The 27,159-nt window shown below is 43.2% G+C and overlaps 3 protein-coding genes across 4 annotated transcripts; 1 reads left to right on the top strand and 2 right to left on the bottom strand.

Annotated features, from left to right (window-relative positions):
- The first annotated feature begins 1,552 nt into the window (after positions 1 to 1,552).
- On the top strand, positions 1,553 to 7,141 carry krt98 (keratin 98). The gene is made up of 7 exons (XM_036940573.2): positions 1,553 to 1,915; positions 2,365 to 2,447; positions 3,004 to 3,160; positions 4,063 to 4,224; positions 4,536 to 4,661; positions 5,238 to 5,469; positions 5,745 to 7,141. Exons 1-7 carry the CDS (start codon positions 1,592 to 1,594, stop codon positions 5,819 to 5,821), a joined length of 1,161 nt encoding a protein of 386 aa, XP_036796468.2. The 5' UTR covers positions 1,553 to 1,591; the 3' UTR covers positions 5,822 to 7,141.
- Positions 6,782 to 11,072, bottom strand: LOC110485898 (keratin, type I cytoskeletal 13-like). 2 transcript variants are annotated; one of them, XM_090195955.1, is made up of 8 exons: positions 10,712 to 11,072; positions 10,422 to 10,669; positions 9,809 to 9,891; positions 9,328 to 9,484; positions 8,951 to 9,112; positions 8,157 to 8,282; positions 7,610 to 7,830; positions 6,782 to 7,426 (listed from the first exon to the last, which is right to left on the bottom strand). In XM_090195955.1, the coding sequence occupies exons 1-8, from the start codon at positions 10,965 to 10,967 to the stop codon at positions 7,249 to 7,251; spliced, it is 1,431 nt and encodes a 476-aa protein (XP_090052081.1). In that variant the 5' UTR covers positions 10,968 to 11,072; the 3' UTR covers positions 6,782 to 7,248. The 2 variants fall into 2 exon arrangements, with proteins under 2 accessions (XP_090052081.1, XP_021412786.3); XM_021557111.3 differs by having other exon boundaries at positions 10,422 to 11,056.
- Positions 11,073 to 17,851: 6,779 nt separating this feature from the next.
- Positions 17,852 to 25,514, bottom strand: LOC118936333 (keratin, type I cytoskeletal 13-like). Its single transcript, XM_090195956.1, has 7 exons — positions 20,808 to 25,514; positions 20,178 to 20,260; positions 19,698 to 19,854; positions 19,321 to 19,482; positions 19,062 to 19,187; positions 18,622 to 18,842; positions 17,852 to 18,397 (listed from the first exon to the last, which is right to left on the bottom strand). The coding sequence occupies exons 1-7, from the start codon at positions 21,351 to 21,353 to the stop codon at positions 18,253 to 18,255; spliced, it is 1,440 nt and encodes a 479-aa protein (XP_090052082.1). The 5' UTR covers positions 21,354 to 25,514; the 3' UTR covers positions 17,852 to 18,252.
- Between the last annotated feature and the right edge of the window lie 1,645 nt (positions 25,515 to 27,159).

Here is a 27,159-nt window from a genome sequence, read left to right as displayed (position 1 = left end):
GTTGACGTAAAAAAATGGCAATTCAATCCATTGTAAAGCTACTTTGCAACACAGTAAAATGTGGAAAAAGTCAAGGGGTGTGAAGGCAGTAAGTAACCTATTGCAGGCTAAGTCTAGTGACAGTTTCAATATCAATAACAGAGCAAAACAATAGCAAACCCTGCATCAGAAACGGGATAAACTCCAAATGTATGCACGTTACTAACTGCAGTTTAAGGAACATGCACCTTACAGTATGTACAATAACTGAATGTTTGTTCTCTATATTGCAGTACCCCTGGCCTCCATGCTTCTCCCTCTCGTTTCATTACAATATTGACTCAAACCTATGTTGATCACAACCCTTTTGGGTTGTTTAACGGATAGAATGTCTCAGAGAGAAAACCCATCCAACTGGGTGTTTAAACATTCCTTTTAAATCTTATCTTTCTGAGAGGTTGGCAGCAATGCTGGTGAACACCCTCCACCCACACGGTCTACTGAAACGTAATCCTCCAGACAGTCATACGAACAATGATATGCTTTGTTTAAAATATACATTTTTAAAAAGGAACATGAAATGGATGCAAAATAGGGACCTGTGAAGTGATGCAGCCAAAATGTCAACATTTGAATTCATTGTCAATGCAATTTTTTTATTTTCTTAATGTGTCCTTTGTTACCATGAACAGAGAACACATCCAATTGTTATTATACTATACATCCAATAGCATTTTTTTTTCATCTACTAAAATAATTTTGGAATTGTAAATCTGTGATTGCAACTTAAATCACAGGAGGCTGGTGTCCCCTTAATTGGGGAGGACAGACTCATGGTATTGGCTGGAGTAGAATCAGTGAAATGGTATCAAATACATCCAACACATGGTTTTCATGTGTTTGATACCATTCCATCCACTCCATTCCAGCCCTTATTATGAGCCGTCCTCCCCTCACGAACCTCCACTGACTTCAATACGTCCCCTTGATCATCGCAATGCACACGCGCAATATGTTATCAGTACAACAGTGTCTTTTTGTCTATGAAATAATTGATGACAATATACTTTGAAACACCTCTGTTTCTCCTGCTACACGATGGAGGTTAATACCACAGCATGATCTTTTCTCACTACTTTAGATTTTCTGGTAAGAATGTCAAACAACACCTCCCACAATATCAAGCTTTAGCTTTTACCATTAGCCTAAGTCATTTTACTGGCCAACTTTACTTATTGATAAGTGGGTTAGTGGGCATGAGTAAAAGTGTCACCTGTTAGACTGCACTTAGTACTTACCCCCCCAACCCCTCCCTTAACTCCATTGTGAAGAACAGAGGGACTCCAGGTAAATGAGCATAACAAGAGCTTTTCCAGGAATGCTTGTTAAGGAACAAGAAAAAGATGAAGTGCGAGTTCCACCAGAAAATGGGGCTGACCCACACCACCCTGAAGAAAGTGGAATGGAAGGAGGTGGGATAGAGTGAGCAGGTTGTTCACATTCTTGGGATGTCCACTGTCATCAACAAACTCCGGGCCAAGGCCCTTTTTCTTCCTCCTCAGGTATATAACCTTGCCACCAGAGTGACGCTTGTCACTGCAGATCCACCACTATGTCGTTCACCTCCAGATCCTACACCTCTTCTGGCCACGGTTCCCGCATCTCCACCTCCCAAGCTGGGGGATTCTGCAGCACATCTTCCTCCAGGGGTGGCTTGGACACGGCTGACGGCCTGGACCTCCACGTGTCAGCCAACGAGAAGTCCACCATGCAGAACCTGAACGACCGCCTGGCCTCCTACCTGGGGAAGGTGAGATGTCTGGAGAAGGAGAATGCCGAGCTGGAGAAGAAAATCAAGGATTGGTATGCGTCACGCACGGTTATCTGCCACGACCACAGCGCCTACTTTGCCACCATCGCTGGCCTGAAGGACAAGGTGAGAGGGGTAGGGGGAAGGGTGTGTGTGTTAGAATTATTCCCAGAAGCACTAACTCCATCCTCACTGTTGATTTATTTGCTGGCTCCTCTGTGTACAGGCAGTTAGTTGTTGCATCTGTTCCTATCTATGGGGGTGAGGAGGGAAATGTGTGTGAGATGGGATGAGGGTGTTTCAGCCAAAAGGAATTCTGGCAGAGAACATTTTTTGTTCTGTTCCTTGAAGGCCAATGCAGGTTACGTACTAAAATAATGTCATTAACTACAACTTCACGCGTCTATGGGTCCTGGTCAAAAGTAGTGCACTATATAGGGAATAGGCTGCCAATTGGGATTACAACCCAAGTCTAATTTCTGGCATTTCTGCTGAAGGTCACAGTCACTTGAGAATGTGTGTATAATGATGTGAGTGAAAATTAACACCGTGCCATTGTGATTTCTGTTACACAGATCCATTTGGCATCCAGGTCCAATGCCAAGACTTTGCTGGACATTGACCATGCCAAGCTTGCTGCTGAGGACTTCAAGATGAAGTAAGGGGCTACTAACTACTATGAATCACGACACACTATTCATATAAAACATGTCTGTCACCCAAGGCTCTATACAACACATTCTGAGTAGAAGTTACCCTTTTCAGATACAGAACCAGAATCAGCCTAGCCAAGCTAAATCCTATCCATAACTACTAGTGAGGAAAAGGCTAAACTGATCACTGGCCGTGTCTGAATACCCATACTAGCGTATTACATACTTAAACTGCTTACTCGTTTTGGCGTTTGATCTAGTAGAATTCATGTGTCTTTTCCGACTCACGTGCTTGACAACAGATTAATTGATACGCTGTGCCAAAATGAACAAATGGTGGGAGTCAATGCATTCGCGCAGTAGACGATGCATTTCGATGACTATTTTCAAATTTCACACACTGTAAAACGTTCTTCTTCGCACACTATTTAGTACGCTAGTGTGGGTATTCAGACAGGGCCCGTGTCTAGCCATCCCTACTCCATAGACGAAGCAAAAGACTACAATCTGAACACATATTGGTAGCCTGTGTGATCTTAGCATGACCTTTGACCTGCTCAGGTATGAGAACGAGCAGTCCATGAGGATGGCAGTGGAGGCAGACATCAGTGGTCTGAGGAGGGTCCTGGATGACATGAACCTGGGCCGCTCTGACCTGGAGATGCGTTACGAGGGCCTGAAGGACGAGCTCGTCGTGCTCCAGAGGAGCCACCAGGAGGTAACCGATTGTTCCGGGGCCAACAGTTAGTCACAGGACAACCACACTGTATGGCACAGGGGAGCTGCTTTTCACTGTACACCCATTCAAAACCACACAGCGTTAGCAACACAAATCTAACAAAATGCCATACCTTCTTATCTTTGATGTCCACCAACGCCCACACGTTTCCACCTGCCTCCTCACAGCCACACCTGCAGTATAACAGATATGTTTGTGCTGGTGAATCTGAATAGGAATGACATGCATATGTTTACTTGTTAGTGCTGGCCTAATAGTGCAAACAGTACTAGAAAAATATATTGATTATTTGCTTAGTGTTCAGTGACGATATACATTGGACCTTACATGTATTTCATTCCACTTACAGCAGCAGAAAACTCACTTCAGTAGGCATCCACGACAGTTGCTAGGCGGAAGGATATCATTGGCCACTAAGGAGTACTTAGCCCTGTTTTGTATGGGGTGTTATTGGAGCAGTTAATGTTTAATACACAAATATGACATCTAACTAACCTCTGCTGATATCACACCAGGATTTCCCTTACACAGATGGATGGGTGTTTCTTTTTAAAACACAGTTCCTCTCCCCCTCCTCACACTTCCTAGTATTCTTTATTTCTTCCATTAACTCACTATTATCCTTTGTGGGACTCTTACATCCATAAACACACACATTACAGTTCATGTATGGTGCATAATGGGTCATATATTGACCAGTAAGAGACATTAGATTAGTTGACAATAACTTAATCCCTCAGGTTTAAAATCCTCTGGTTGAAAAACATGTAATCACAAGTGTGATTTATCTAAAACGTTGAGACCTGTTTAATCGCAGTCAAGCTACTGTTGGTTGTTATGGTTACTAACTGAGGTTACGCCCTCTGACCTTTGACCTATAGGAGATTGCCATGGTAAAGTCCCACGTGGGCAGCCAGGTGAATGTATCGGTGGATGCTGCCCCATCTCAGGACCTGAACGCAGCCATGACCGAGATTAGGAAGCACTACGAGTCTGTGGCCGTCAAGAACCGCAAAGAGCTGGAAGCCTGGTACCAGGGCAAGGTGAGCTGAATGACCAAGATACTTACTATATGTTGTCATTTATCCAAAAGAGTTACTCTCGAAAGGTTTTTCCCCCTCATAAGAATAATGCAGTTCAGCTTCAGACAATGTCAGCTGCCCTAAAAGAAACTTGTATTAAAATTAAAAGTGTTACATTTGAAGTGTTAATTAAAAATGCATGAAGAACGTATATTATCGTGTATAGGATGAAGTCAATGATCTACTGAAGCATGGAAATCAATTTAGAGACTGAATGAGTAGGCTCTGAGGTAAACTGTGTTGACTAATGTTGTTGTTTTTTACCTGTATAGCTGGCCACAGTGGAGATTGAAGTCGTGACAAACAATGAGCAGCTGGTTAGCTGCCTCACAGAGTCGAAGGAGACCAAGAACACCCTCCAGAGGCTTCAGATTGAACTGCAGTCCCATCTGAGCATGGTACAAGACCACACACACACACACACACACACACACACACACACACACACACACACACACACACAAAAGCCATAATAGAATTGGAAGTGAAAATTCAGGCATGGATTTTAGCCAGGTCTCTGCATATCGTTATTCTGACACCCATAAATACCTTACTGACATTTTGAACTTGGCAACATGCCCACCTCATGTCTGGCCCTGACCAAACATTTTTCTGGGTGTGTAGTCTATTGGAGCACCAGATTCACAACCTCTCACACACTTTTGTGCAACCGAGTTATACAATAATATAATATTATCCATATGTGTAGTGCAATGGAGAGGGCACCCACCCTATCGCCCTTGAACAGAAGCAAAACTTGTGCAACAGTGTCACATACTGTGGCAGTATATCATTGAAGGCACCAGTATACCCACTAGTTCACTCCAGGGGGAAGTTTTCCCTAGGAAACGATCTAGGATCAGCTACCCCTCATCTAATCCTAAACTTGACCATTAGTGGGGAGAAAAAAACTGACCCAAGATCAGCGTCTAGGTGCTACTTCACCCTTCACCCACTCCCTCCTCCCCCGATAGAAATCTTCCTTGGAGGGCACCCTGGCAGACACCCAGAAGCGCTACTCTGCTCAGCTGGCAGGGCTCCAGAGCATGGTGACTAGCCTGGAGCTCCAGCTCTGCCAGCTCCACGCCAACATCACCCACAACAAGCAGGAGTACGACATGTTGCTGGACCTCAAGACCCGGCTGGAGCTGGAGATTGCAGAGTACAGGAGGCTGCTGGACGGAGAGGACGACAGCTCCACCCAAGGTGAGCCATTGTATACAGCTGGCAATAGGCCTTTGTAGACTTCTTCCCAAACGCATCATCATGAGACTGATGCTACTTGGTCTTGCTTGATTTTAAGCTGAAAGCAAAATACTGTATCTTCAACAGTTGAAAGTTGACCATTATTTTGAACTGTATCAAAAGTGGACTAATGAAGAAGATGTTAAGAAACAAAAATGATTCTAAAATGATGCTTTAAAGTGCTCAGTATGAGTATTGCAATGAGATTTACTCCTTGTCCATTTTTGACTCCACAGTGGTTACCAAGACGATCATCGTGACCCAGACCACTGTGGATGGAAAGGTGATGGAAACTACTGAGTCTTTTAAATAAGTTATTAATAGAACCATCAATAAAGATTATGTGGTTGAATGAGAATGGACTGTGTGGTTTCACTTGTTTCAGAGATATTCATGCTTTATCATAGACAGACTATAAGAATGTCTGAGTATGGATGTCATAGCAGGTACATTTTGTGTTCTCATTTCAAATGAATTGTTTTCAATTTGACATCTTTCAACCAAAACATGGTGTACAGCTCTACAGTTGACCTCAGAAACAGTCTCCATACGTACACGTAACTCTGCATCTAATACTTGAACAACTGAGAGTTTGATTAATGGAGACATACTTATGTAATTCTGCTGACAACTAGTGTGACGACCCTCCCGTTATGTCTGGCAAATTCTTTCTCTTTGCTCTTGTTTTCCTTGGTGGGATGTCGGGGGGCGGAGCCGGGAGGGTCGTCAGCGATGTGGGACGCACCTGCGATCAGTTGTGTCTCGGAGATGTATACACCTTTCCCCCCCGGTTCACTGAGGAAACTCTCACCACGTAGACACACTATTATTTTTGGTTCTGGCGTTTTGTGGTTTCTTTGTTTTGGCACGTCTCAAAAACCCCTCATTATCACCATCGATGAATGCAACCGCTCACTTACACTACTGACTACACACACCATTGTTAATTGTATATAGTTTACTTTAGTTAATATATGTACTTTTGTTATTCCTCATCTCCACGTTGTCACCCTCTTTGTTATGGGCTTCAAGCCCGTTTGTGACACTGGCAATCAGACTTCTTCTATCCGCAATTCAATAATGCAAAGAATTAAGCTCAACTCAGCAGAAGAGAATGTAATAAATTACACTATTCAAGATCATACTGACACATATACTTTCTCAATACCATAGAATTGGCCTCATGTGCAAAATATAACAACCTATGTGATAGTCAGATGTTTGGGAGCACGCCAGATCAGATAAATCAAGTTGAAAGACACAGAAGACAGAATGATGGTGTCAGCAAGTCAGAGCATCTTTATTACATTCACAATGGGTTCTGTTGTTGGTGTTCAATCCAGATGTAGTAGAATGTGTTGTTCTGGAGGTGTTAACCATAGAAATAGAATAACCAGAAAATAAATCCCCATTCAAGTCAATGTTCCATGATGGGTGTCTGAGGGGCTTTAGCCATTCTAGAAAGAATAGGAGGATGATATGGACTTAAACGATCTTAAACGAGAGTTAATCAGAGCTGGCCTAAACAAATAATACAGATAAGGAAGACAGGGATTTCTCATCTTATGAATATTTTATATAAGTTGTAACTTTGTATTTTAGGTTGCATGAATAAAGTACTGGGGAACAACAATATTCCGAGTGCTGGCCTCTCATTTCCTATACCCATTCTAGTAATTATATGTCTATGGGGTTAACCCATTGCTTGCTGCAGTGCTTTCTGTGTGTGTATGTGGGACCTTAAGCGTGTTTGGTTTCACTTGAAGAGACAACCTTGCCGTCCACTATTTCCTCTGTGACGATCACCACCTTGCGTGTGGTGGAGGTGGTGGAGGTGGAGGAGCTGAGGCCAGAGCTAGAGGAGCTGATGTGGGAGCTGGAGGAGCTGTGACCGGATTTCGAGGAGCTGAGGCCGAGTCTGTGAAGGGATACCAATGGTTAGCATAGTTAGAATCTATGATCATAATAACTATCTATTAAAGGTCACATAGCAGTAGATTCATGTCAAAAGTAACCATGTCTCATAGTAAGGTCAACTTCAAATGAACATTGTTTTTATAGTCAAATGTTGAGAGAGACATCCAATCCCATCCTGCCGTACCCGCTAGCCTCTCCATCCAGCAGCCTCCTGTACTCAGCGATCTCCATCTCCAGGCGTGTCTTGATGTCCAGCAGCATCTTGTACTCCTGGCCCTGGCGTTCCATGTCGCTGCGGAGAGACACTAGCTGCTCCTCCAGACTGGTCACTTGGTTCTGGAGGCGTCCCAACTGCATGGAGTAACGGCCCTCCGTCTCCGCCAGCGTGTTCTCCAGGGAGCCTTTCTATTGGCCGGGAGGGATAGAGATGATGGGTCAAAAACAGTGGGAGTAGGTCTTGAATTTGGAATGTTTACAGTCATACTGAAAAGTTAGCTCTAGTAATTTAATGTGTAGGCAGGTAGAGGTTAGCTATAGTAATGGAGTGGTGCCTGGCTATAACAACTTGAGGGACAGTGTTAGAGACCAGGTGAAAGTGAGATAGTTGAGGGTTGGATAAGAGAATGATGAAAGAGTCAACTGTTGATTTTTGAAGAAATTTGTAGAAAGTTGTGGTAGTAATGTCCCCTAAACTGTTGTCTGTGGTTAGATGTTTGTAATAAACGGCTCACCATGCTGAGCTGTGACTGCAGTTCGATCTCCAGGCCCTGCAGTGTGCGACGGATCTCTGAGATCTCTGACTTGGAGGTCTGGAGAACCTCTGTACTGGACGCCACCTCCTTGTTCAACGTCTCCGTCTGTAAAAAATAATAAGTTGTTAATGGTTGAAAAGCACTCTATTGTCATACTTGAGTAAAAGTAAACACACCTTAATAGAAAATGACTCAAGTGAAAGTCACCCAGTAAAATATTACTTGAGTAAAAGTCTACAACTATTTGGTTTTAAATATATTTAAGTAAATGTAATTTCTAAAATATACTTAAGTATTAAGAGTTAAAGTTTTTTTAGCCAGGGGCATATTCCAACATCCATATTTTCTTATTTGTATTTTTTTTTATACAAATGAAGCATGTGTGTTTAGTGAGTCCGCCAGATCAGCGACAATAGTGTATTACCAGGGATGATCTCTTGATAAGTGAATGACTTGGACCAATTTCCTGTCCTGCTAGGCATTCAAAATGTACTTTTGGGTGTCAGATCAAATGTATGGAGTACATTACTTTCTTTAGGAATGTAGTGAAGTAAAAGTAAAAGTAGTCAAAAAATATAAACAGTATAGCACAGATACCCCAAAACTACCTAAGTATTACTTCAAACTATTTTTACTTAAGAACATTACACCACTATAACTCATCGATCATCACAGGAACAAACCAACTCATGATAGAATGTGACAACATTACCAACTAGAAGTGAAGGAACATCAACACCATGAACATAGTTTAGAGGTTCTAGAGGTTCTACCTTGGTCTGGAACCAGGACTCCAGATCGCGCTGGTTCTTGGCACTAACGGACTCGTACTGCTCACGGATCTCAGCCATGACTCTGGACAGGTCCTGCTGTGGTGCTGCGTCCACCTCCACGTTGATCTGTCCAGTCATCTGTGTCCTCATGGCCAGCAGCTCCTGTGGAGAAACACATAGGGGTGAGTGACTAACCTCTGCTGATGGTAACAACTTGAGCTGCCCTCTGTCTTCATTATACATTTGAAAACCATTGCTTGTTACAGACGTGCTTGAAAGCCAGCAGTGGTGTTCTAGTGGAGACCCATAGCAGGTTGACATGGTCAATAGAATACATTAAGGGACTGTATGGATATGTCCCATCAGCCCACACCCACCTCCTCATGGTTCTTCTTGAGATAGATGAGCTCCTCCTTCAGCCCTTCGATCTGCATCTCCAGGTCAGATCTGGCCATGGTCATCTCGTCCAGCATCCTCTTCATCCCGGCGATGTCCGCCTCCACTGACTGACGCATGGCCAGCTCGTTCTCATACCTGAGAGACAGAGAGAGCTTAGGTCAAAGAACTGTCTGAATGTGTTCCTCTGTGAGAATAGGAAGGGGGGTTACAGAATCTAGTATTCCATTTAGTTTTGGGAAAATAACAGAAAGTAACACCAGACTTCTGATATGTCTGTTGGGAAGGTGTGGTTATGGTGGAGGTGAAGGGTAATGTCATTTGATTTCCTTTTTTATAGATTCTACGTAAACTGAAATAAAAAACATTATGAGGGTTTTTACAGATTTGGGCTTATTCCATTTGGTATATGGAATGCACCAGCAGTGTACTGTATCTGTGGATGGTGTTTGATATACTTACTTGGTTCTGAAGTCGTCTGCAGCGAGCTTTGCATTGTCGATGTTCAGATAGATGTTCCCATTCAAGCAAGTGGCAGCCTGGATCTGAGAGGTGGAGGATGGCAAAACATTTCAGGATGGGGCATGCATGGCATTTCACCCTAATGCAGTACACACAAACTGTGATACCACACTGTAATCATTGAGTTCTGAGTTTCAGCCGCACTGTAAATAATAGCCCATAGAAGCATTACAGGGAACCTTTTGTCTTTGTGAACATTGTAAAACGTGACACAAAGAAACAAATTGCACCTTTCGCAATCGCCTTGAGGCTCTTAACAGACAGGTATGATTGGCTTCAATGATCTGCTATATTGTCGATGCTTCAGCTGCAAATATGCATACTGTCTTTGCATCTATCTTTGGTGCAATATGTTGGTTGAATCAATTATAACAAATGCATTGAATTTTGCATTTTCCAATAGTCATGAATAACTCTCAGTAACTGACATGTGTACACCATGTATATGTGCTCTCTAACGAAGCATGACATTGTCACTCAGACATTACCATGTTTTGACATGCTGTGATGTCATCATTGAGTGCTCTTGCTATCAAGGAGACATGTCACGTACCTTGTCCTGCAGGTCGGCGATAGTAGCGTGGAAGCGAGAGTAGTCGCGAGCGCTGGGGGACGTCTTGCTCTCCATGAACTGACTGATCTTCAGCTCCAGCTTGGCGTTGGCCGCCTCCAGAGAGCGCACCTTCTCCAAGTAGTTGGACAGGCGGTCGTTCAGGTTCTGCATTGTGGCCTTCTCGTTGACCGACACATGGAGGTCGGCTCCACCGCCACCACCACCCCCTCCCATGCCGAAACCATAACCTCCACTGCCGCCGCCACCCCCTCCCATTCCGAAACCATAACCGCCACCACCACCTCCTCCCCCGGAACTAAACGAGGAGCTAGAGATGCGCACCCCAGAGCCTCCTGCACCTCCATACACACTGCCGGCCCTCATGGCAGTGACGCGGCCTCCTCCACCACCACCACCACCCATCGAGGAGAAGCGTGAGGAGCCCATACCCATTCCACCTCCACCTCCAGACCTCATGGACATGGTGCCACCTCCACCTCCACCACCGCTGCTGCTGTAGGACATGCTAGATCTGGAGAAGGACATGGCTGCTGAGAAGGAGTCTGCCTGCCTGGGATGAAGAGGAGAGAGAATGTGGTGCACGGCCCAGCCACTGTTCCCTTTATATGCTGCACAGGGCTTAAGGTGGGAGGGAGGTTGGGAGGAGGACATGTGTGGGGGAGGCAGAAGGGAGGAATACAGGGAAGTATTACCACATGTAGGGCAGGGCTCCTCCCCCCACTTTGACACGTTAGAATGCAGAAGACCAGAAGAGGAAAGATAGATATGTGCTGTATGTGTGGATATGCACATTTTGAAAATATACTCTTGTTGTGTAACTCCACTCTCCCCCATCTCACTCTACAGGTGGTGTCAGCCGACAGGGTGCTTGCAGGCACTCACACAAACATATAGAAGTGCACACTCCCATAAAGAGATGGAATTCCTCTCCTTTAAAAGCATCTGGCTTAAAGCATAGACAGGCCTGCTTCTATTAGCCCCAGGTAAGTCATTTAATCAGTCAACACACACAGCATAACTTTGACATGCTGTGACAGGTGACAGATGTTTTCTGAGCATATTTGAATCACTGACTGGCTATTTACCTGTACCTGTTAAGTTACCAAGACAACAAGTTGCAAAGAAACTTCCCAGTACAATATGATCTTTCTCTTGACACCGAGACAACATTCTCCCCGAACAGACCTGTCTTCTTCCTTAAACACAACAGTCGATTGTTCCTTGATAGATTTTCTGATTTTATGCATACACTCAGGTTCCATTTTTCCTAAGTTTCACTCAACTTTATGCGTGTCCCATCTACTGTAGGAGTCTGCAGGACCGACAAAAGTAGTTTTCCCTTCCTTTTACCACTTTATAGAGTCCGTAGTCGGGGCATCGTACCCCAGAAAAACTCACCTCAGGTGGGATTAAAGTAGTGTTCTTTTCCGTTAACACCTTGGCAGGGAACTTGGCATCTGAATATTTCCATATACAGTGGGTAGAACAAGTATTTGATACACTGCCGATTTTGCAGGTTTTCCCACTTACAAAGCATGTAGAGGTCTGTAATTTTTTTATCAAATGTACACTTCAACTGTGAGAGACAGAATCTAAAACAAAAATCCAGAAAATCACATTGTATGATTTTTAAGCAATTACAGTGCCTTGCGAAAGTATTCGGCCCCCTTGAACTTTGCGACCTTTTGCCACATTTCAGGCTTCAAACATAAAGATATAAAACTGTATTTTTTTGTGAAGAATCAACAACAAGTGGGACACAATCATGAAGTGGAACGACATTTATTGGATATTTCAAACTTTTTTAACAGTTCAAAAACTGAAAAATTGGGCGTGCAAAATTATTCAGCCCCCTTTACTTTCAGAGCAGCAAACTCTCTCCAGAAGTTCAGTGAGGATCTCTGAATGATCCAATGTTGACCTAAATGACTAATGATGATAAATACAATCCACCTGTGTGTAATCAAGTCTCCGTATAAATGCACCTGCACTGTGATAGTCTCAGAGGTCCGTTAAAAGCGCAGAGAGCATCATGAAGAACAAGGAACACACCAGGCAGGTCCGAGATACTGTTGTGAAGAAGTTTAAAGCCGGATTTGGATACAAAATTATTTCCCAAGCTTTAAACATCCCAAGAAGCACTGTGCAAGCGATAATATTGAAATGGAAGGAGTATCAGACCACTGCAAATTTACCAAGACCTGGCCGTCCCTCTAAACTTTCAGCTCATACAAGGAGAAGACTTATCAGAGGTGCAGCCAAGAGGCCCATGATCACTCTGGATGAACTGCAGAGATCTACAGCTGAGGTGGGAGACTCTGTCCATAGGACAACAATCAGTTGTATATTGCACAAATCTGGCCTTTATGGAAGCGTGGCAAGAAGAAAGCCATTTCTTAAAGATATCCATAAAAAGTGTTGTTTAAAGTTTGCCACAAGCCACCTGGGAGACACACCAAACATGTGGAAGAAGGTGCTCTGGTCAGATGAAACCAAAATTGAACTTTTTGGCAACAATGCAAGACGTTATGTTTGGCGTAAAAGCAACACAGCTCATCACCCTGAACACACCATCCCCACTGTCAAACATGGTGGTGGCAGCATCATGGTTTGGGCCTGCTTTTCTTCAGCAGGGACAGGGAAGATGGTTACAATTGATGGGGAGATGGATGGAGCCAAATACAGGACCATTCTGGAAGAAAACCTGATGGAGTCTGCAAAAGACCTGAGACTGGGACGGAGATTTGTCTTCCAACAAGACAATGATCCAAAACATAAAGCAAAATCTACAATGGAATGGTTCAAAAATAAACATATCCAGGTGTTAGAATGGCCAAGTCAAAGTCCAGACCTGAATCCAATCGAGAATCTGTGGAAAGAACTGAAAACTGCTGTTCACAAATGCTCTCCATCCAACCTCACTGAGTTCGAGCTGTTTTGCAAGGAGGAATGGGAAAAAATGTCAGTCTCGATGTGCAAAACTGATAGAGACATACCCCAAGCGACTTACAGTTGTAATCGCAGCAAAAGGTGGCGCTACAAAGTATTAACTTAAGGGGGCTGAATAATTTTGCACACCCAATTTTTCAGTTTTTGATTTGTTAAAAAAGTTTGAAATATCCAATAAATGTCATTCCACTTCATGATTGTGTCCCACTTGTTGTTGATTCTTCACAAAAAAATACAGTTTTATATCTTCATGTTTGAAGCCTGAAATGTGGCAAAAGGTCGCAAAGTTCAAGGGGGCCGAATACTTTCGCAAGGCACTTTAATTTGCATTTTATTGCATGACATAAGTATTTGATACATCAGAAAAACAGAACTTAATATTTGGTACAGAAACCTTTGTTTGCAATTACAGAGATCATACATTTCCTGTAGTTCTTGACCAGGTTTACCCACACTGCAGCAGGGATTTTGGCCCACTCCTCCATACAGACCTTCTCCAGATCCTTCAGGTTTCGGGGCTGTCGCTGGGCAATACGGACTTTCAGCTCCCTCTAAAGATGTTCTATTGGGTTCAGGTCTGGAGACTGGCTAGGCCACTCCAGGACCTTGAGATGCTTCTTACGGAGCCACTCCTTAGTTGTCCTGGCTGTGTGTTTCGGGTCTTTGTCATGCTGGAAGACCAAGCCACGACCCATCTTCAATGCTCTTACTGAGGGAAGGAGGTTGTTGGCCAAGATCTCGCGATACATGGCCCCATCCATCCTCCCCTCAATACGGTGCAGTCCGTCCTGTCCCCTTTGCAGAAAAGCATCCCCAAGAATGATGTTTCCACCGCCATGCTTCATGGTTGGGATGGTGTTCTTGGGGTTGTACTGATCCTCCTTCTTCCTCCAAACACGGCAAGTGGAGTTTAGACCAAAAAGCTTTATTTTTGTCTCATCAGACCACATGACCTTCTCCCATTCCTCCTCTGGATTATCCAGATGGTCATTGGCAAACTTCAGACGGTCTTGGACATGTGCTGGCTTGAGCAGGGGGATTTTAATCCATGACGGCGTAGTGTGTTACTAATGGTTTTCTTTGAGACTGTGGTCCCAGCTCTCTTCAGGTCATTGACCAGGTCCTGCCGTGTAGTTCTGGGCTGATCCCTCACCTTCCTCATGATCATTGATGCCCCACGATGTAAGATCTTGCATGGAGCCCCAGACCGAGGGTGATTGACCGTCATCTTGAACTTCTTCCATTTTCTAATAATTGCGCCAACAGTTGTTTCCTTCTCACCAAGCTGCTTACCTATTGTCCTGTAGCCCATCCCAGCCTTGTGCAGGTCTACAATTTTATCCCTGATGTCCTTACACAGCTCTCTGGTCTTCTCCATTGTGGAGAGGTTGGAGTCTGTTTGATTGAGTGTGTGGACAGGTGTCTTTTATACAGGTAACGAGTTCAAACAGGTGCAGTTAATACAGGTAATGAGTGGAGAACAGGAGGGCTTCTTAAAGAAAAACTAACAGGTCTGTGAGAGACGGAATTCTTACTGGTTGGTAGGTGATCAAATACTTATGTCATGCAATAAAATGCAAATTAATTACTTAAAAATCATACAATGTGATTTTCTGGATTTTTGTTTTAGAAATCCATCACTCACAGTTGAAGTGTATCTATGATAAAAATTACAGACCTCTACATGCTTTGTAAGTAGGAAAACCTGCAAAATTGGCAGTGTATCAAATACTTGTTCTCCCCACTGTATCTTTTTGTCACGCTCCAGAGGTTACCATTTTCCTCTAATATTTTACCTGGGCATTGCTCCATTATATATTTTGATCCTGAATACACAACACAGGGTGAAACCCTTTGTATTTTCAAGCTTTGTGATGGCAGCATCATGTTATGGGTATGCTTGTCACCGGAAGGAACTGGGGAATTTGTCAGGATCAAAAATAAATATGAAAGGAGCGAAGCCCAGGTTAAACTTTTTATTTCACATATATTAATTACACATATATTAATGCCAAAGACATGCCAGAATGACTTTCCAAGTGGAGTTGAGTATTCCTGAGTGCTCCAGCCTCAGCCCAAAAACAATAGATAAATGTTGCCCTAAGACTTGTCTAAAGTTTGTAAAAACTTAAATATACATCCTCACCTTAGCCTCACCCTTTAATTATTCATAACATATTTCCTGGTTGTTTGTGGCTGTGCTGCACGACAGCACATAGAGCCACTGACAGTCACTAGATTCACCCAGAACTCAACCCCTATCCATTGGCATTATGTAATTGGTTCTTGCAGACACACAATGTCCCCAATGTAGGAGGAACAGACAGACCCCCTTCGTATGAACAAATATGTCTAAAAGAAGACATGCTAAAGCAGTCATTTCTAGACCACAATCTAGTTTAAATGGATTCAAATCCCAAGTGCTGTCGCATGTGTCTTATTACATTTGTGAAATTATTGGCTTTTCTGAGAAATGCTAAATCAGAAGGGTGCAGTCAGTCAGTGAGTTTGCATTGGCGTGTTCACACAAACAAGGTGCCAGGCCAATGCAATCAAATTAGATATAATAAATTCATCTGAATCACTATATCATCTATCATACACTACGTGGCCAAAGTATGTGGACACCTCTTCAAGTTAGTGGATTTGGCTATTTCAGCCACACCCGTTGCTGACATGTGTATAAAATCAAGCACACAGCTATGCAATCTCCATAAACAAACATTGGCAGTAGATTGGCCTTACTGAAGAGCTCAGTGACTTTCAATATGGCACCACCATAGGATGCCACCTTTCCAACAAGTCAGTTTGTCAAATTTCTGCTGGTGCTGCCCCGGACAACTGTAAGTGCTGTTATTATGAGGTGGAAATGCCTAGGAGCAACAACGGCTCAGCTGCAAAGTGGTAGGCCACACAACCTCACAGAACGGGACCGCCGAGTGCTGAAGCGCATAAAAATAGTCTGTCCTCGATTGCAACACCCATTACCGAGTTCCAAACTGCCTCTGGAAGCAAGGTCAGCACATACACAGTTAGCCGGGAGCTTTATGAAATATGTTTCCATGGCTGAGCAGCCGCACAAAAGCCTAAGACCCCCATGAGCATTGCCAAGCTTCTAAAATAATGGTGTAAAGCTCGCCGCCATTGGACTCTGGAGCAGTGGAAACGTGTTCTCTGGAGTGATGAATCACAGGCCTAATCACCAAATATCCATGCCCGACCTCACTAATGCTCTTGTGGCAGAATGGAACCAAGTAAATGCAGCAATGTTCCAACATCTAGTGGAAAGCCTTCCCAGAAGAGTGTAGGCTGTTATAGTAGCAAAGGGTGGACCAACTCCATATTAATGCCCATGATTTTGGAATGAGGTGTTTGACGAGCAAGTGTCCAAATACTTTTGGCCATGTAGTGTATATGTGGTCTGCATCTTGATTTATGGCTGTCCACCACTGTGAGTAGAGCACTCTACTTTCCAAGTCTTTGTATGAGTTTTCCAAATCTCCTAAGTCTCCCACAGTCGTATCTGTCAACGCGAAATGACCATCCTCTAACTCCAATACCTACTGATGTTGTGTAACAGTGGAGGCTCCTCAGAGGAGGAATAGGAGGACCCACCCTACTCAGTGATTTTCAGAACAATAATACATAATTCAAAATTCTAAAGATATGCTTTTTATGTAAAACTATACTAAATATACTCACATCACCAAATACCTGATGACCTAAAACACACTTTCGCAAAGAAGGCCTAAAGTAGTCTCAACAGGACACTCCAGGGTAGCACACTGGTGTAGCCGGAGGACAGCTATTTTCCGTCCTTGTCTGGCTATATTGACTTCAGTATATAAAATAGGAGGCTCATGCAACTCAGCTACCTCCATAGACCTACATGGTGGTTATGATGGAGAACACATAGAACCTCGATGTGGATGTGGAAGAGATCAAGTAATAATTTGTCAACAGAACCATCAATAAAGATTACGTGGTTGAATGAGAATGGACTGTGTGGTTTCACTTGTTTCAGAGATATTAACGCTTTGTCATAGACTGACTATATGAATATGTGAGTACGGATGTCATAGCAGATAGCTAATTTAAAATGTATTGTTTTCAAATCTAAATATTTCCACTAAAACATGGTGTACAGCTCTACAGTTGACTCCACAAACACCCTCCATACAATATAAACTCTGAAAAGAGGTAGAAACACATGTATAGAATTTTGCTGACATTTTCCTACTATCAATATTTCCATTTGTTTTGCCTAGTGTTAAACTCAGTACAAGTGAATGTCATAAATTACACTATTCAAGACACTATTCTAGATCATAATGACACATATACTTTCTCAAGACCATAGATTTGGCCTCATGTGCAAAAGATAACAGCCAAAATAAAAGTCAGATGTTTGGGAGCACGCCAGATCAGATAAATCAAGTTGAAAGACACAGAAGACAGAATGATGGTGTCAGCAAATCAGAGCATCTTTATTAGATTCACAATGGGTTCTGTTGGAGGTTTTAACCATAGAAATAGAATTACCAGAAAATAAATCCCCATTCAAGTTAATGATCCATGATGGGTGTCTGAGGGGCATTAGCCATTCTAGAAAGAATAGGAGGATGGTATGCACATCTTAAACTAGAGTTAACCGGAGCTGGCCTCAACAAATAACAATGTTATTTATTTGACAAAAACTTTTTATAAGTTGAAACATTGTATTTTAGGATGCATGAATTAAGCACTGGGGAACAGCAATATTCTATGTGCTGGCCTCTCATTTCATATACCCATTCAAGTAATTATATTTCTATGGGGTTAACCCGTTGTTTGCTGCAGTGCTCGCTGCATGTGTGGGACCTTATGTGGTGTGTTTGGTTCCACTTGAGGAAACGACCTTGCCGTCCACCATTTCCTCTGTGACGATCACCACCTTGCCTTTGGTGGAGGACCTGGGGCCGGAGCTGGAGGAGCTGTGGACAGATTTTGAGGAGCTGAGGCCGAGGCTGTGAGGAAGGGAAACCCATGGTTAGCATAGTTAGCATCTATGATCATAATAAGTATCTATTAAAGGTCAAACACCGGTAGATTCATGTCAAAAGTAACAATGGTTCATATTAAGGTCAACTTCAAAAGAACATTGTTTATCAAGTCAAATGTTGAAGGAAACATTCATTCATTTTCACTTGTTTCAAGGACCCTTGTCACCCCTCTTCCCATCCTGCCTTACCCGCTAGCCTCTCCGTCCAGCAGCCTCCTGTACTCAGCGATCTCCATCTCCAGGCGTGTCTTGATGTCCAGCAGCATCTTGTACTCCTGGCCCTGGCGTTCCATGTCGCTGCGGAGAGACACTAGCTGTTCCTCCAGACTGGTCACTTGGTTCTGGAGGCGTCCCAGCTGCATGGAGTAACGGCCCTCCGTCTCCGCCAGCGTGTTCTCCAGGGAGCCTTTCTATTGGCCGGGAAGGATAGAGATGATGGGTCAAAAACTGTGGGAGTTGGTTGGGGTTTTGAAATGTTTAAAGTCATACTGAAAAAGTTAGCTCTAGTAATTGAATGTGTAGGCAGGTAGAGGTTAGCTATAGTAATGGAGTGGTGCCTGGCTATAACAACTTGTGTTAGAGACCCCTAAACTGTGGTCCTTGGTCAGATGTTTGTAATTACGTCTCACCATGCTGAGCTGGGACTGCAGTTCGATTTCCAAGCCCTGCAGTGTGCGACGGATCTCTGAGATCTCTGACTTGGAGGTCTGGAGAACCTCTGTGCTGGATGCCACCTCCTTGTTCAACGTCTCTGTCTGTAAATCAATGGTCAATCATCACAGGAACAAGCCAACATTTCAGCTCATGATAGAATGTGACAACATTACCAACTAAAAGTGAAGGAACATCTACACCATGAACATAGTTTAGTGGTTCTAGAGGTTCTACCTTGGTCTGGAACCAGGACTCCAGGTCGCGCTGGTTCTTGGCACTAACGGACTCGTACTGCTCACGGATCTCAGCCATGACTCTGGACAGGTCCTCCTGTGGTGCTGCGTCCACCTCCACGTTGATCTGTCCAGTCATCTGTGTCCTCATGGCCAGCAGCTCCTGTGGAGAAACACATAGGGGTGAGTGACTAACCTCTGCTGATGGTAACAACTTGAGCTGCCCTCTGTCTTCATTATACATTTGAACACCATTGCTTGATACAGACGTGCTTGAAAGCCAGCAGTGGTGGTCTAGTGGAGACCCATAGCAGGTTGACATCGTCAATAGAATACATTAAGGGACTGTATGGATATGTTTCATCAGCCCACACCCACCTCCTCATGGTTCTTCTTGAGATAGATGAGCTCCTCCTTCAGCCCCTCGATCTGCATCTCCAGGTCAGATCTGGCCATGGTCATCTCGTCCAGCATCCTCTTCATCCCGGCGATGTCCGCCTCCACTGACTGACGCATGGCCAGCTCGTTCTCATACCTTAGATATAGAGAGAGCTTAGGTCAAAGAACTGCCTGAATGTGTTTCTCTGTGGGAATAGCAGGGGGGTTATAGATTCTAGTATTCCATTTAGTTTTGGGAAAATAACAGAAAGTAACACAAGGCTTCTGATATGTCTGTTGGGAGGGTGTAGTTATTGTGGAGGTGAAGGGTAATGTCATTTAGCTTCCTTTTTTATAGATTCAACACAAAATTCTGTAAAAAGCAGTATGAGGATTTTTACAGATTTGGGGTTATTCCATTTGGTATATGGAATGCACCAGCAGTGTACTGTATCTGTGGATGGTGTTTGAAATACTTACTTGGTTCTGAAGTCGTCTGCAGCGAGCTTTGCATTGTCAATGTTCAGATAGATGCTCCCATTCAAGCAAGTGGCAGCCTGGATCTGAGAGTTGGAGGATGGCAAAACATTTCAGGATGGGGCATGCATGGAATTTCACCCTAATGCAGTACACACAAACTATGATACCACACTGTAATCATTGAGTTCTGAGTTTCAGCTGCACTGTAAATGATAGCCCATAGAAGCATTACAGGGAACCTTTTGTCTTTGTGAACATTGTAAAGCGTGACACGAAGAAACAAATTGCACCGTTTGCAATCGCCTAGGGGCTCTTAACAGACAGGAAGGATTGGTTTCAATGGTCTGCTATATTTTCAATGTTTCAGCTGCAAATATGCATACTGTCTTTGCATCTATCTTTGGTGCAATATCTTGGTTGAATCAATTATAACAAATGTGTATCATTTAGCATTTAGCAAATCATATTCATGTCACGCTTAGTAACTTGGAAAACAAGCTGATGACATGTGTAACATGTATCTGTACTCTCTAACAAAGCATGACATTGTCACTCTGCAGACATTATCATGTTTTGACATGCTGAGATTATTATTTAGTGCTTTTGCTATCAAGGAGACATGTCACGTACCTTGTCCTGCAGGTCGGCAATAGTAGCGTGGAAGCGAGAGTAGTCGCGAGCGCTGGGGGACGTCTTGCTCTCCATGAACTGACGGATCTTCAGCTCCAGCTCAGCGTTGGCCGCCTCCAGAGAGCGCACCTTCTCCAAGTAGTTGGACAGGCGGTCGTTCAGGTTCTGCATTGTGGCCTTCTCGTTGGCCGACACATGGAGGTCGGCTCCACCACCACCACCACCCCCTCCCATGCCGAAACCATAACCGCCACCTCCGCCGCCACCCCCTCCCATTCCGAAACCATAACCGCCACCACCACCTCCTCCGCCGGAACCAAACGAGGAGCTAGAGATGCGCACCCCAGAGCCTCCTGCACCTCCATACACACTGCCGGCCCTCATGGCAGTGACGCGGCCTCCTCCACCACCACCACCACCCATCGAGGAGAAGCGTGAGGAGCCCATACCCATTCCACCTCCACCTCCAGACCTCATGGACATGGTGCCACCACCACCTCCACCACCGCTGCTGCTGTAGGACATGCTAGATCTGGAGAAGGACATGGCTGCTGAGAAGGAGTCTGCTTGCCTGGGATGAAGAGGAGAGAGAATGTGGTGCACGGCCCAGCCACTGTTCCCTTTATATGCTGCACAGGGCTTAAGGTGGGAGGGAGGTTGGGAGGAGGACACCGGTGGGGGATGCAGAAGGAAGGAGTAGAGAAGGGAGGAATACAGGGAGGTATTACCTCATGTAGGGCAGGGCAGGGCAGGGCTCCTCCACCCACTTTGACACCCTGCGGGCAGATGCTAGCATGCAGAAGGAGATGGAAGAGGATAGATAGATATGTACTTGGTGTGAATTTTGAAAATATACCATTGTCGTGCAACTCCACCCTCCCCCATCTCACTCTATAGATGGTGTCTGCCTGCACAAACATATAAAATTGCACACAACCATAAACAGATGGATTTCCTCCTCCATAATAGCGTCTGGTTGAAAGCATAGACAAACCTGCTTCTGTTATCCCCAGGTAGGTCAGTCAGTCAGTCAACACACACAGTTTAACTTTGACAGGTGAGCTTTGCCATGTCACACTGAATGGCTATTTTCCTGAACCTGTTATGTTACTAAGACAACAAGTTGCAAAGAAACTTCACGGTACAAGATGATCTTTCGCTTGACACCCAGACAACATTCTCCCCGAACAGACCTGTCTTTGTCTCACACACTGATATCTCGCAAGAACATCTCCTGTCCTTTTCATTGAACGCAACAGTCCATTGTTCCTTGGTAGTTTTTCGGATTTTATGCACAGGCTCAGGTACCATTGTTTTAAGTTTCACTCAACTTTATGCATGTTCAATCTATTGTCTGTAGATAAAAGTACCACTTTATAGCCCCTATGGGATGAGTCATTACTCCGGGCATCGTACCCCAGGAAAACTCACCTCAGATGGGATTATAGTACTGTTCTTTTCACCTAAACACCTTGGCAGGGAACTTGGCATCTGCAGAGTGCAAGAACAAGCTGTCGCTTGTTTGTATATTGCCATATCACCAGAGCATTTCCTGCAGATTTTTCTTTATTATGCTCCAGAGGTTACCATTTGAGTCTCACATTTAGTATGTGAAAAGGTTTCTTTGTATTTGGTTAAAGCCAAAGAGCATTGCATCATTTATTTCCACATGTTAATAATTTGTGGTAAAGTGGATTATAGTGGCATTGGTGGAATATGTAATAAAAATGTCATATTTAACCTTTGTAGGTAAATTGTCACCATAGCTAACATATTATTAACATGTATGTTGCAGTGACGTCATACTGGGCACACCACGTCATTTCAACATGGACAATTGGGGGATTTTTGGTTGAGATGTTGATCAATGAGAGTTTAACCTACATACACCCATTCAAAAAGACATCCAAAAGTTTGTTGAATTCCCAATGTGTTATCACTATGCTTTCAACCATCCAAAAACACAACCAAATTCCAATGGAATTCCAATGGAACTTGGTTGTCACCTAAATGAATTATAACTGCCTTTTCAACCATTTAGAACAAAGTTCAAATGAGAAAACGATTTCAGATATAGTGTTATCATTGTTCTTCATCTAATGAATAGTACAATCAAATGAGCTGAATTGCAGTTGAGATTTCATTAAAAGTACATTGTGCAAGCAGGGGTGGACTAGGACCAGAAATTTGGCCCTGACATTTCTGTTTTAAAGCTAAGTTCCTACAATTTTACTTAGTTTAACATGACATATAATGTTGGGTGTGCAATGTCATGATAATAATTATGAAAAAAATCTAATCCAAGCCATATTTGATGTTATTCTTCCTACCAAATATGTTGTAATATTGTAAAATGAGCAATTTATAGTTTCTTATTCAGAACATCAATATAGCCAAATGCATTATGGTTTTTGTGCAGTTTTCAGTAAGTGAATAGCTCAATTGACGGCGACAGATTTCCCATTTAAAGCAAAGTCCAAAAAATAGGCTATATAGAAAGAATTAGGCTCAAATTGAAAAATCATTCAACAAAATGAAGATTTTTATCATCCTAATCGAGGTGTAGATTACATCTCACATTCAGAGTTGGCTCTAAGCGTGATTTGGTTGGGGGGCCCCCCATCAAGCAGGCAAAACGTTTAGTGGCCCCCTTCTTGACAGTGGAGAGAAACATTTTCTGCAGTTATACACATTTAGCCATGAGGTGAACAGGAAAACACAAATTTTCACAGTTGGTCAGGGGGCCCCAAATGATGGCTTACGTCGCTTATGCCTGGAGCTGGCCCTGCTCATATTCCAGCTGTTGAACTTGTAAACAAGGCTGCATGGGATTTCTATTACTGGGACTCCCTGTAGCCAAATTCAATGTCTGCTTTAGGTATAATGCCACGAGCTGCTTTGGCTTTGACAGAGCAAACGCAGTTCCACCTCTGGCAGCGCGAAAACAACTGCTATGGATCTTTTACTCATTTTAAGGTTGAACTGTTACAAAGGTTTGTAAGAGCCTTCACTTTAGGCTATTGTATTAAAAAAATAATATTGAATTGTGCTTGGACGTCTACACAAAATAGCAAAATTTGAAGGAAATGTAGCTACTGCTTATGTCACAAACCAGCTCATCGCCAGTAACAAGAAGGGTGCCAACGCAGAGAACAAGGAATAACAAAAACATTTATTAACTAAAGTAAACTATAAACAACTAACAATGGTGTGTCCATGGTGTGTCCAATTTCGCTGACGACCCTACAAGCTCCGCCCACCGACATCCAATTATGGAAATCAAGAGGAAAGAGAAAGAATTCGGCAGACAGAGTGGGAGGGTCGTCACACTGAGCTAGTTTCATTTGTGCCACCGGCTCAGTCCTATAGATTAATGGTTGAGATGGAGAAGTAAATCCAACATACTTATTATCGACAAGTTATTAGGCTATTTACTGTAATGCAAAAAGTGATACTGAACTATGTTTGGTCAGTGCAACCAAATATCAACATTTGAAGGAGAGCTGATCCAAATGGCTTAGTCTTATTATTTTGGTTGAGATGGAGATGTGAATCCAACTCATTCATTATTAAGTTGTCCACAAACGGGAATTAAAAGCTTGAAACCCTAGGCCTATATGTATTATCAATTTTTGTCCTGGGATCGGTGTCCCTTCCACAGGTTGACTTGTAGTAGGGTGTGGCCATAGAGATTTATTGTTTGGGTGTGGATAGGTGATGAAGGATGGAGGGCCAGACAACAGAAGCACTCTGTCTCTGTTTATACAGTGCAATGAAAAGAACAGATCAAATTTTAATTAAACAACTCCTTATGCTTTGTGCCAATGTACTGTCTGTACTGTCTGTAGCCCTGGGATAACATTTCAGGCATAGATATGTACACCCACATGATCATATTATTCTACCATTATCACAGAGTAGCATATGTTCCACTGTGAAAAACATTGTCTGTTTCACCCAGCACTATATTTTGTAACTTGGTCATGATCATACAAAAATATTTTATCGTAATGTCTAATTGGCGTTAAAACTTTTTCAGGATCGGTGTCCCGTCCACAAAATTGTTGAGCTAACATAGGCTAATGCGATTAGCATAAGGTTGTAAGTAAACAGATTTCCCAGGACATAGACATATCTGATATTGGCAGAAAGCTTAAATTCTTGTTAATCTCACTGCACTGTCCAATTTACATTAGCTATTACAGTGAAAGAATACCGTGCTATTGATTGAGGAGAGGGCACAATTTTTAACATGAAAAGTTATTAATAAACAAATTATGCATATTTGGGCAGTCTTTTGAACAGAAATGCAATGGTTCATTGGATCAGTCAAAAACATTGCAAATGCACTGTTGCCATCTAGTCGCCAAAAGCTAAATTGCGCCGGTGCTGGAATAATACATTATGGACTTTGTCTTGCATTTCAAAGAAATGGTACATATAAAATACAAAAAAATCATGTTTTTTCTTTGTGTTATCTTTTACCAGATCTAATGTGTTGAGGGTTGGATCCTTATTAAGAAGTTAAGAAAAATAAGTAAAAAGTGAAAATAAAAAATAAAATGAACATGTACAAGTAGGTAGTGTTAAAGTGACCATGCAAAGATTATAAACAGAGAGTAGCTGCAGCATAAAAGAGAGGTCTGGGTAGCCATTTGATTAGCTGTTCAGGAGTGTTATGGCTTGCAGGTAAAAGCTGTTAACATGCTTTTGGACCTAGAATTGGCACTCTGGTAGCGCTTGCCATGCTATAGCAGAGAGAACACTATAACTAGGGTTGCTGGATTCTGACATAGACTGGCATACACTTCCTGGATGGCAGGAAGCTTGGCCCCAGTGATGTACTGGGCCGTACGCACTACCCTCTGTAGTGCCTTGAGGTCTGAGGCAAAGCAGTTGCCATAGCAGGCAGTGATGCAACCAGTCAGGATGCTCTCGATGGTGCAGCTGTAGAACCTCTTGAGGATCTAAGGACCCATGCCGAATCTGTTCAGTCTCCTGAGGAGGAATAGGTTTTGCCGTGCCCTCTTCACGACTGTCTTAGTGTGTTTGGACCATGATAGTTTGTTGGTGATGTGGACTCCAAGGAACTTGAAGCTCTCAACCTGCTCCACTACAGCTCCGTTGATGAGAATCACATAAAGAATTTGCGATAGTAACATTTTTAAATCGTATTTGTTATTCAAATTAAAAGCCCAATGAATACTCGCCTTTGTGTAATGGTTTAAATACCACCGCTTAAGGGACATTTATTTTGAAGGCACATATCAATAACAACTGCACGAGGACAGACAACAACTGACAGGCTGACACACACTTCACAGTTGTAAATAGTACTTACCGCATGGCACCGACAGAGATAGTTGCCTCGCTTCGAGTTCTTAGGAAACTATGCAGTATTTTGTTTTTTTATGTATTATTTCTTACATTGTTACCCCAGGAAATCGTAAGTCTTATTACATACAGCCGGGAAGAACTATTGGATATAAGAGCAACGTCAACTTACTAACATTACGACCAGGAATACGACTTCCCGAAACGGATCCTCTGTTCGGTCCACCACCCAGGACAATAGAGCTAATTCCAGTAGGCAATCCAAAACATTGACTTTGCGGAAGGGGCAGACGAAGCGGTCACCTGGCGAGGCTCCGTAGACGTGCACATCACACACAGCTCCAGAGTACACTACTAACCAATGTCCAGTCTCTTGACAACAAGGTAGATGAAATTCGAGGGTTGTCTTCCAGAGAGACATCAGAGATTGTAACATTCTCTGTTTCACGGAAACATGGCTCTCTTGGGATATGTTGTTGGAATCGGTTCAGCCACCAGGCTTCTCCATGCATAGCGCCGACCGAGATAAACACCTCTTTTGGAAACGGAAGGGTGGAGGTGTGTGCTTTATGATTAACGCCTCATGGTGTAATCATAGCAACATACAGGAACTCAAGTCCTTCAGCTCACCCGGTCTAGAATTCCCTACAATCAAGTGCCGGCCATTTTACCTACCAAGAGAATTCTCATCAGTTAAAATCACAGCTGTGTACGTTCCCCCTCAAACAGACACCAAGATGGCCATCAAGGAACTTCACTGGACTATATGCAAACTGGAATCCTCATCACATCAAATTCATCGGAAATACAGTGTAGACATTATTAATGTTGTAAATGACAAGTGTAGCTGGAAATGGCAGATTTTTTTATGGAATATCTACATCGGCGTACAGAGGCTCATTATCAGCAACCATCACTCCTGTGTTCCAATGGCACGTTGTGTTAGCTAATCCAAGTTTATCATTTTTTACAGGCTAATTGATCATTAGTGAACCCTTTTGCAATTATGTTAGCTCAA

This window comes from Oncorhynchus mykiss, chromosome 13 (assembly GCF_057628025.1).
Source record: "Oncorhynchus mykiss isolate SJ-2025 chromosome 13, ASM5762802v1, whole genome shotgun sequence".
In the NCBI taxonomy this organism is placed as follows: domain Eukaryota; kingdom Metazoa; phylum Chordata; class Actinopteri; order Salmoniformes; family Salmonidae; genus Oncorhynchus; species Oncorhynchus mykiss.
The sequence above is the reverse complement of the archived record's forward strand: the minus strand, read 5'-3'. Positions and strand labels throughout refer to the sequence as shown.